Source organism: Anguilla anguilla, chromosome 2 (genome assembly GCF_013347855.1).
Source record: "Anguilla anguilla isolate fAngAng1 chromosome 2, fAngAng1.pri, whole genome shotgun sequence".
Classification (NCBI taxonomy): Eukaryota; Metazoa; Chordata; class Actinopteri; order Anguilliformes; family Anguillidae; genus Anguilla; species Anguilla anguilla.
In genome coordinates this window covers 65,575,587-65,587,044 of record NC_049202.1, presented here as the reverse complement: position 1 = coordinate 65,587,044, position 11,458 = coordinate 65,575,587, and the positions used below count along the sequence as shown (strand labels likewise).

General features: G+C 39.6%; 1 protein-coding gene across 1 annotated transcript; it reads left to right on the top strand.

The window, feature by feature from the left end:
* Nucleotides 1-7,407: 7,407 nt before the first annotated feature.
* On the top strand, nt 7,408-9,669 carry LOC118221604 (P2Y purinoceptor 1-like). Its single transcript, XM_035406822.1, has 2 exons — nt 7,408-7,498; nt 8,128-9,669. Exon 2 carries the CDS (start codon nt 8,192-8,194, stop codon nt 9,104-9,106), a length of 915 nt encoding a protein of 304 aa, XP_035262713.1. The 5' UTR covers nt 7,408-7,498; nt 8,128-8,191; the 3' UTR covers nt 9,107-9,669.
* The last annotated feature ends 1,789 nt before the right edge of the window (nt 9,670-11,458 follow it).

Here is an 11,458-nt window from a genome sequence, read left to right as displayed (position 1 = left end):
ACAACTTTACGTTTGGCAATGTAATAGAATAAACCTTACGCCGGGCACCCACCGCACGCGTCGCGTAAGCGTCGCGTAAGCAGCAGGGCGAAGCAGCACGGCGCGACGCGTAGGGTGTCTCCACTGGTTCCGTTTGTGTCGCGCAAAGGCTTGCTTAAAGCTCTATATTCCTAGTAGCTCTCGCAGTCTGCAGTGGAATTACATCGTGTATTTCACGTTTGTTCACGACTGTTGATTATGGGTTAAGTGAATACTTTGGTGAGAGACCTTTTTCAGTTTGTTAATTTGTTAATTTGATAATATTTCGTTAACTCATAAATACGTCAGAAAGTAAACGCTTTCAAGAATTACCATAAACTTAAATCGCAACGTAGCCTGCATAACAATCAAACAATCAAATCTCAAACTGTATTAATTTATTTGCTTGGTTAACAAGCGTGCCAATTTCATGAAGAATATGTAATGATCATAATAATAAGAAATAATCCGTAATCAACCATTGGGAATTCCCGTGTTGTCTTGTCATTCACGTCAAAACATTTATAGGATCAGATTTAGTAAAATCAGCTAATCATGAAAAAGACAGTAACAGTTTAATCTTAAAGGGATATGAACACCACAGCGCCATGAACACCGGAAGCTTTGAAGTACAAGTGCAATAAAGGCTTGCTTACAACTTCATTTATAAAATAGGTGCATTTTCATCGGCAAGACCACTAAATAATCAGATTTTTTTAAGCTCTGTGGATTATCTGATTTTTATTAACAAGCCCTTTTTGAAAGCACGGCGAACGAAGACATCGGAGAAGTCAAATAGGCTGAGCAATGGTTGGTTAAAAACTACCTTCCAACACTAGAGCTAACAAACCGCTGCTCGGTGCATTCACTTCTACGTCATTCAATAGGCTACGTCTTTCTGTGATGTATTTTCAAATTTACCCCACCCCCTCCGCAAAATAAGACAGCGAAACTAAGTTAGCCTTTCCCCCAGGTTCCAGTTATTTATTTATTTTTACAAAACGAAAAGGCTTGCATTTTTTTAAACTGCTTATAAAATATCTGGGAGGTAACTAGGGACACACCCGCAGTAATATAAGGATGAAATATAAATCAGAGCATGTATACCTAGCATTTTTGAGCATATTTCTGTGTATAAACAGGCCATCGTGACGCGCGACAAGCCGAAAAAATAGAACAGAAGCGAAAAACTACGCTTCAGTTCGCTTGTGTCGCGCGAGCTTCGCAGCCGGTACGCGACGCGTTCGCATCTGGTGGAGACGACGTCGCCCGCTGCCGTTGTAATAACAGTACTTCAACTACGCTTCAGTTACGCGCGTAGTGCGCTCGCGGTCGATACGCGTGCGGTGGGTGCCCGGCTTTACCGTTGTCATTACGTCGCCAGGCAGTCATCCGTCGTAACGTTATAGATTTACGTCGCTCACACGTTGTTTAAACTTCTTTATTATGTTATTTACCTTTCCACAACGTTGCTGATTGGTCACTTACTAAACCCTGACCATACATTTAGATTTTTTGTATTAAAAAAAGGTATATCATGGTGTTGTAATTTTGATCTCCATTCTATCCTACCAATGAAATGCCATTGCTTCTGTAATTCATATCTTTAAAATTTATTTTCAAAGATACTCAGTGCAGCATTAGAAAATGTACACATGTCAAGCCCAAATAGAATAGAAAGCCTTTATTGTCATTGTATAGAATACCATTGAGATCAGCTTCAAGTTACATTTCTAGGTAGGCAATATGTGCAAGCATAATTATGGTACAGAAGATGAGACAAAACTAGATACAAAAACAACATAAAAAGGGTAGTTTCAGGACAGTAATAAACATAGACCAACAATTTCAACATTAATAGTGTTGAGTATTTTTGTCTTTTTCAAGCGATGAACTACATTTTAGTTAGGATCCCCCACATATTAAAGTAGGATGTCTGCAGGCATTAGCAAGTTAAATTTATGGCTTTTTAGACATTTTAAATGCTTCTTAGAATAACATTTAAGACAGTTTGCCACACAAGTAAGCACAGGCAAGTTGTACTCTTAGCTACTTGACATTTGTACAATTATCTAAAACGACAACATTGACATTTGTCCAAATGTTTATTTTAGTCCAAGAAAAGGACACATTGCGGGCTTTTACCATTCAAATACAAACGCATTGTAACCACAGATAAATACACCATAATATATTCAACTGTCATGATGTATTAGACAATTTTATGAACAAAAATAAATTTAAGACAATTTAAGACTTTTTAAGGACTTGAAATCACCCTTAAAGACATGTCACATTCATTTTTTCATGTTACTTACTTTTCAAAAATGCTTTCCATGTTAGCTATTTAATAAGGTTATAAGAGCTCAATAGAGTCTTATTATGTACTGTAAAGTTCCAAATCACACTGCCCAAATTCACGGGCCTCCCGTGCATTGTTCTACTTGGAATACAGTCACTCTTGTCTCAGGCATGTCTTGAGTGGGGAAGGCTGGACCTCGGGTTCTTCACTGGGTCTCTTTTTCAATGGAGCCCTGATGACAAAAGAAAAACAGTCTAACAGACAAAAGCTAAAGGTTCCAATAGATAAAATGAATATATGAAAATAACTTTAAAAAATGTAAAATAAATAAATCAATGACAAAATAGAATAAAATAAAATAAAATGAATAAAAACAATTAAACAGTTCAATTCAGTCAGAACATTTACATTCAAAGGTAGCCAGTTTCTTCATCAGGGTCCTGAACTGGCCCATGGTAATCAATGAGTTCAGCTTTAATGCACACTGCAACTCATTCCAGGCATGAGGAGCACTATATCTCAATTCCCTTTTACCCAGTTCAGAGTAGACCCTTGGCACCTGGAGAATCAACCAGTCCTGAGAACGAGTCTGATTGGCTCCAACTCTACATTCAATAAGAGATAAAATATAAGGAGGTAGCTTTTGGAGAAGTGCTTTATATAAAATCAGGAACCAATGTTGCTCTCTTCTCTGAGATAAGGAGGGCCAGCCCACCTTCTGATACAGCACACAATGGTGAGTACAGTACCTATCTCCAGTGATGTAACATAGGGCTGAATGATAGATGGAGTCTAAAGGCTTTAAGGTGGAAGCAGCAGTGTGCTTATATATTATATCACCGCAATCAAGTACTGGAAGGAATGTTGCCTCAACAATCCTCCTTCTACTGTCAAATGAAAAACAAGATCTGTTTCTCGAAAGGAAACCAAGTCTCACTCGTAGTTTTTAAAATTAATTTATCAATATAAGCCTTAAAAGTCAGGTTTCCATCAATCCAGATACCCAGATATTTATAGAGTGAGACTCTCAATATGGGCACCACTGAGTGTACACATCTGTAGCTCAGTAAAATCTGTCCTCTTAGATCTGGTAAATAACATGTATTTAGTTTTGTCTGAATTTAAAACTAGTTTGAGATCTAAGAGGGCCTTCTGCAAGGCACTGAAGCTAAGTTGCAGATTTTCAACAGCTTGGGATACAGTAGAAGCAAAACTGTAAGGTACAGTGTCATCTGCATAAAGATATAGATTGCAACTTGTTACATAAGAAACAACATTATTTATATAAATTGTAAATAATACAGGACCTAAAATTGAACCTTGAGGGACACCTTAAGTAATATTGAGAAACTTGGATTGAACATTATCAACAGATATACATTGAGACCTGTCAGATAGGTGGTTTTCGAACCAATTGCAGGCAGTTGGATCCAATCCAATAGAGGATAGCCTACGCAACAATGTGGATTGATCAACGGTATCGAATGGTTTAGACAGATCCACAAAAAGAGCAGCACAATGTTGTCCATTATCTAGAGAGGTCACTATGTCATTTATCACCAGAGTTGCAGCAGAAATTGTACTATGATTAGCTCTGAATCCTGATTGGTGATTGCTCAGAATGGAGTACCTAGTGAGGAAGGCTTTAAGCTGCTTGTTGACAAGAGATTCCAGGACTTTAGCCAAGCAGGACAGTTTATAAATAGGGCGATTATTATTAATAAGGTCACTAGGATCACAACCCTTATGGAGTGGTAGCACATGCGCAGCTTTCCATACTTTAGGGATAACACCGGAGAGAATAGTGAGATTAAACATATGAGTTTGGGGCACTGCAATCAGAAGAGCAGAAAGCCTAATAAAATATGGGTCAGGTTGATCCTCGTCGGTGGACTTCTTTGTATCAATAGCCAGGAGATCACTAAGTACCTCACACAAAGTGAATGAGAAAAAGAAAAATGGGCTACTCTGTTCCTGGTAACAGCAATATTAGGAGCAGTATTTGGAGAATCATGGGTTCCTTCAGATGTAGGCTCAGACAAATCTGAAATGCCAACATTAATTCTGGATTCTCTCTCAAAAAGATGGCCCACTGCAACAAAATACTGGTTAAAGGCATCGGCTACTTCATTCTGATCCATAACTAAACTAGAGTTTAGCCTGATTTGATTAGGCAGTGAGTCATGGCCTTTGAATGAGATTAATTCATGGCCTTTTGAATTGAGTTAACTAAGTTCCAGAACTTTTCTGGATTAGCATGAGAACCAGAAAGAGAAGGCCAGCCAGTCCAAAGAACTACCGGTGCATCTGGCTTGAGCCCAAGCTTCATTTCTCAACTAAATCAAGTCAGTGAGCTCAGATGTAAACCAGGGATTTTTCCTATTTTTAACTCTAAGTCTTCTCATGGGTACATGCTTGTTTGTTAGGGAGATAAACACAGATGAAAAATGGCAACAAAAGAAAAGTGCAATCTCAGAATCAGGGCTACTAGAGATACATGACAAATTTGAATGGTATAGATTGTGCAAGAACCCTTGTTCCTCAATTTTCGGAAGTTCCTCTTTGTGATAAAATGGGGGTTTGATTTAGGCAGTCTAGTGTCTCTGATGCACAATATTGGACAGTGATCTCTCAAATCTAGTGGAAAACTCCACTGGACATGTATTTATGTGGAGCATTATTAAAATTACATCAATAAGGGTAGATTTAGAAGGATCTTTCAAATTTATACGGGTAGGGACAGTAATTAATTGGCTTAAACCCAGATCAATACAGGTAGACTTTAAACAATCGGAGGATGGGGACAACCAGTTAAAATTAAGATCTCCTAAAATAACCACCTCAGAGGATAGGAAGGGAGCTAGCAGTTCTGCTATAGCATTCATGACATTAGCAGCTGCAGAAGGTGGGCGATAGACTGCTACCACATGGAGGCTAACGTTAGGACTTAGTTCTATTTTAGTGACTAGCAGTTCAAACTGCTTTGGAACAGAAGGACTTTTTAGTTGCATGTAGGTTATTTTTAATATAAGTTGCTACCCCACCGCCTTTTTTAGGGCCTGTCACATCTAAAATCATTATATTCCTTTAGCACAATAGAATCATCTTCAATAGAAATATTTAGCCATGTTTCAGAGAAAACAAAAACATCAGGATTAGTATCGTTGACCAAAATGTCCACTAAATCCATTTTGGGAAGAATGCTACAAATATTAAGGTGCATCAGCCCAAGCCCCTTCCTTTTTTTGAAGTCTAAGGGTGCATGCGAGGACAAGGGCAGGTTAACTGAGCTAACTGAGCTAGGATTTGGGAGTCGAATAATTGAAATGAGACTGCTATGTCTAACAGCACTTGATCTGTATACACTCCTGAAGGTGTGATGAGACCTAGAAACAGTAGATGAAATAACCTGGGGGCTTTGGGTAAATGACTTGTCCAGGAAAGTTGTTGAGCCAGCGTCAATAACAGTCATAGTTCAATCCTTGACTGATATTTCTGGACAGGATGTAGGAGCTATCAGGGCTGAGATGGTGACCATTTCGTTTCAATAGCCCAGGTTGTCTCCAGAAAGAGGGTCAGTTATTTATAAAGCAAAGCCCCTGAGAAGCAAACCAATCTGAGAGCCATACATTTAAAGAAAGGCATCTGCTGTACATCTCATCACCTTTATGCACAGGGAGGGGCCCAGAAAAGATCACCTCTTGGCACATTTTACGTGCTTGCTTGAAGGCAGAGACAATGTTCATTTTTGTAATCTCTGATTGTTTAAGGCATACATCATTTGTTCCAACATGTATGACTATTTTTGAGTAGGTTGATGATTTTTGTGATAATAGCTTCAAGTTTGATTTGATGTTGTTAACCCTGGCACCAGGGATGGGTAGGACAAAGGTTGGTCCAGCAGTCTCAACACTCACATCACGAATGATGGAGTCTCCAATAATGAGGGGTATAGGAGAGGGAGTTTGGCCAAAGGAGGAAGAAGCAGGGAAGAAGAGGTGATAGTGGAGGAAGTGAAACGGGAACACTGAGTGGAGAGTTGTATGAACAGGTATGGACTGACATTGTAGTGTCTGAGGGGGGCAGCTGTGTTTGTGATGAACAGGAATAAAGTTCAAGTCAGTGGAGTCTACTAAGCAAAGGCAAGTTCATGTATTTCATGTAAGTTGCGACTTGCATATTTCCAAGAAAGTCAAAACATAAATTTACCAAATAAAATCTGTGGAAAACAATACTTATCTCAATTAAGTTGTTTTTTCATACTGATGGAAGAGAATCATCCATTCTCCACGTATCTGGCCTGTATAAGGTTGCATCTGAATGGAGCCTTCCACTTATTAACAGTGAGTCAGTCCATAAACCAAAAAGAAGAATATTTGAATGATGGGCAAATGGCTTGGATACCTTTGAAAGAAAATATGTTTTATATTATAGATAAAATAACTCATCATTTTTTTTCACAAGACCAGTCCCTATCTAGAAATACCAGGTTTATGCCTGGATATGATATGTTACTAGTTGGTAGGCTCTATTTTTGGAGGAAAAAAAACAATACTTATCTCAATTAAGTTGTTTTTTCATAATGATGGAAGAGAATCATCCATTCTGTAAGTCTGCTGTGTAGCACCTTCAGGGTTCATATGTAAGAACTTACACCAGGTTACATAGTCCGTCTCACTCCAGTATTGCATTGCGTCACTTGTTTGTCTGAGATTCAGTTCTTGGATTGCATCACTTACAAAAAAATATATTGTGTACGAACAGGGATTGGGGGATACCTGTCTGTCCCCTCCTTTTGGCCCCACCTACTGTATGTTTTAGAGCATATGTAATTGTCAGGAAACACAAGCACACCCCTCCGACCCAACCCCCTTTAAAATGTTCCCCTTGCACTCCCACCCAACCACAAATATCAACCAATGGTGACATGATATTCTACAGGTACGACAAGTGCTATCATGTGGACAGCAATTCATTGCCCCCTCATGGGACCTCTGGATTGGCTACAGCACAAAACCATTTATGTAATTCACACTGGAGTACCTTTATATATATTTACATGAACAGGAACTGTATTGAGAAAAACATAACCTTTCTGGACACAGAACACCGAGATACAGTAGCCTACTGGGCTGTATGAACTTGAGGAAACTGTGTGGAGCCATTGCCGTTTCTCAGGTGAGTTCCTTATTATTTCATATTATGTGTGAAAGACTACTGGGTACTATAATGTGGTGGCCCTAAAGGGCTACCTTTATCTTCTGGGAACATTGCCTCTGGTCTGGGAACCTGCCTCTGCCTTGTGAACAACAGCTTCTCGTTCAGAGAGTTGCCTCCATGCTGTGAAAACTCTGTTCACTGTGAGAGTTTCATCTGCCCTGGGAAACTGCCCCCATTTTGGGAAAACTACCCCAACCCTGGGAAACGTCCTAGGAGCAGCTAGTTTCCTATGTTAACATGGCTGAGGTCGTTTTCCCAGATTCAAGGCAGCATTCCCAAAAAACAGATTATTCTATAGAGCCACCACAATATAGTATTGCACCAGGCTCCATAGAAATGTATAATTTCTTTAACTTGATTGCTTGACTTTGGACACATCATACTGACTACATGCAGGTTCATTTCCATTATGTACCAAAGTACAAATATTTAGTAAGGCACGGGGGGACAACAAACTGTTGCGTTTTGTAATCAGTAGAAATGTAAGAATTATATAATTCGGCCATGAAGACATTTTAAGTGGTGAAGACCATTGTACTGCACTGTTCAGCATGATCATGTCTCTGATTTTCTCTCTCCTCTGTAAGGACCCATAAAGAGGGCTCAACATTAAGACTCAATTCTGCTGGGTTAATTAAACCCAAAACCACCATGAACACCTCTGTAATCAACTCCAGCCTACCACTCAACCACCCCTCTGCAGATTCCGACCTCCCGCTCTGGTACCAGTATGACGAGTGCAAAGAGAAGCCCGGTGGGTTTGTGTTCTACTACCTAGTCAAGGTGATTAACATGGCAGTGGGCTTTCCTGCCAACATCATGGTGATGTGGCAGGTGGCCACGAAGAAGAGCGACTCGTCCACCTCCGACATCTTCATCTTCAACCTGGCCATTGTCGATGCCTACTTCTGCCTGATGACCCCCATCGAGCTGCTGAACCGCCTACTGCTCAATGACAAGTTGACATGGTACTTCCAGCGCTTCGCCTACGGGATCAAGGACACCACCCCGCTCTTCCTCACCTGCATTTGCCTGGACCGCTACATAGCTGTGGTCCACCCCATCGTGTTCACCGGCATCAGGGACAACAAGATCAGAGTGGCTTTATCCATGCTGGTGTGGGGGCTCATGCTGGCCTATGCCCTCAACAAGTCCATTGCGGGGGTGAACAGCGCGGTCAATGTCTTCACCGGGCTGATCCTGGCCTCTTTCACTATCATGGTCTTCTGCAACCTCTCTATCATCTGGATTCTGAGGAAGTCGGTCATGGGCAAAGAGAAGATGCACCCCATGAAGAAGAAAGCCTTCAGAACAGTGGTCATCACCCTGGCCATCATCGTCTTTAACTACCTGCCCCCAGTGGCTCTTTTTCCCTTCACAGCCTACTACAGTTTTGTAGAATTTCAGTGTCTGATCAGCGTTGTTGTTTTCTCAATCATGGACCTCAGCTCCAGTATCGGACCCCTGCTCTACATGTCCAAGATGGAGCGGCCCCAGTGCCTCGCCAACTTCCCCTGCAGCTGCTGCCAACGCGCTTCCGAAGAACCGCATGACGTAAGCACATGAGCACATCTGAATGGAGCCTTCCACTTATTAACAGTGAGTCAGTCCATAAACCAAAAAGAAGAATATTTGAATGATGGGCAAATGGCTTGGATACCTTTGAAAGAACATATGTTTTATATTATAGATAAAATAACCCATCATTTTTTTCACAAGACCAGTCCCTATCTAGAAATACCAGGTTTATGCCTGGATATGATATGTTACTAGTTGGTAGGCTCTATTTTGGGAGGAAAAAAAAACATTTTACTAAAAATGTAGCTTGCTGAAAAAATGAATTCACTTGAGTATATCTCCAAAACCAGAAGTGTCAGCTCAGGCATATCATCTTACAGTGCAAGAATAGTTTGTAGTAACCACATCATAGAGCAATGTCAGTAGAGCATACCATTGCTTTATGATGCATAATAATGGTACCTGGCAAAAATAATCTCAGAGAACTGAAATGGTTAAATAAAACGTTTTTCTTTTCTTTTGATTGAAGCTTAAACTATTTCTAAATACTAGACCCCATCACCAACCTAAGACCCCAAGGTTGAGGATTAAAATATCATTTACTAGCCTCACATGGCCTACAATGGATTAAACTACAACTTAAAGTTAAAAAAAAAAAGTTAATGCTTTGAAATAAATCAATCTGCAATACAAATATTTAAAAATAAACATAATAAATAAAATAATTCTATTTGTATATGTATTTTCCACATAAATAATGAAATAAATGTATTTCAATGCCCATAAAATATGTGAAATGATTATTTGACCCAGGTGTGGTGCTTTGATCACTGCTCTGTGACTTGTTTTCTCTTCTTGCTGGTCAGGTCAGGACAGTTTACCTTTGTTTCTGCTGGATAAACACCTGTGACAATCTCACTTACTGAGCTCTACAATTAATGCATAAACAGATACCTGAATTAGCTGTTAATTAAATTCCTGTGGGATTAATTAAGGGTCAACAGGCTTCACAGCTGAGAACCGAGACAGATGAGGTAAACTTTACAGGAGAACAATTCGGTAAATTAGCTACCTGTTTAATTGAATTAAAATCCACTCACAGAATTGCACAATGCCACAGAGACCGACCAGCGTCATCCTTCCTACAAAAATAAACTTGTATATGCGTAATGTACGGATACAGTGGATTGATACTGATTGAAAATGGATGCAGCCTAGCAAACATATTAAAGTATAAATGTATATAAAGTATAATGTGTATTTAGTCAATGTTCTGCTCTGGTAAATAGATATAGCTCTCTCCCAACTCTACCCAAGAGTGACAGTTCCCAAACTTGGTCCCTCGTGCATAAGTGCAATTCCTGAATTATAATGACATGTTAAATCTTTTTAATTGGATACTTCTAATGTTTAATGGTGGATGATTCACCCACTTTATGCCATATTATGTCAGCCACAGATATTCATGTTTTAAAGAATGAATATTCCACATTCAGTTAAGGACTTTTAATCATCCAGATTAGCTCTCAGACCACTTACGGTTTCATTTTTGGTAATGTGCTCTGCAGGATTGTTCCTTTTGAAAGCAATTACATTTCAAAACGATTTGTAGATCGACCTGCCTTTCAAATACAAAATTATGGAACTTAAACATTTTAAGTAACTTTACTTAATCAAGAGAAACAAAGCCCGAATACAGAGGAATTCCCCAAGTGAACCCTTCCATGTGAACCCTTGCCCAACAACATACAGAAGGAATTCTACTTCAAGATGACTACATATTTCCTGCAAAGTCAGCAAGGGTTTTAAGAAAACAGAGAACTTATTTTAAACATGATGCAGTGTCACATATTCTGTGGTACACCCTAAATTTGTTTGTCTGAAGGGCTGGACTGGTGTATTAATAAATAGTTATGATCAACGCTTCCCCTTGAGTTTGGTTATTTTTCTGAACATACTCGAAATGAACATTTAAAGGTGATTTAGAATAAGCTGTCCCTAGATTAACAGACAGATCTGGACCCTGGTTCGTAATAAAGGAGCAATGCTGGTATTGCTTGTCCAACAGATTAACATTAACATGTTCCCTCTGAATAACATATATACCATGTACGTAAATAGAAATATGGAAGACCGTTTGCATTGGTGTTTGGAAAAAAATGTAACCATGGAAACTAGTAGCAGCAGCAGTTAGCAGCAGCACTTGTTAGTTTCATTTCCTCCAGATCTAAGATAGAACTTCTGCATTGCAATGGCTGCAGCAGTTAGCAGCAGCACTTGTTAGTTTCAGTTCCTCCAGATTAAAGACAGAACTTGTTAGTTACAGTTGCTCAAGATGTAAGACTGCGTAATTCTGGTGTGAATTTCTGCAAGGCTCTCTGGGCTGGCAGCGGGCCCGTC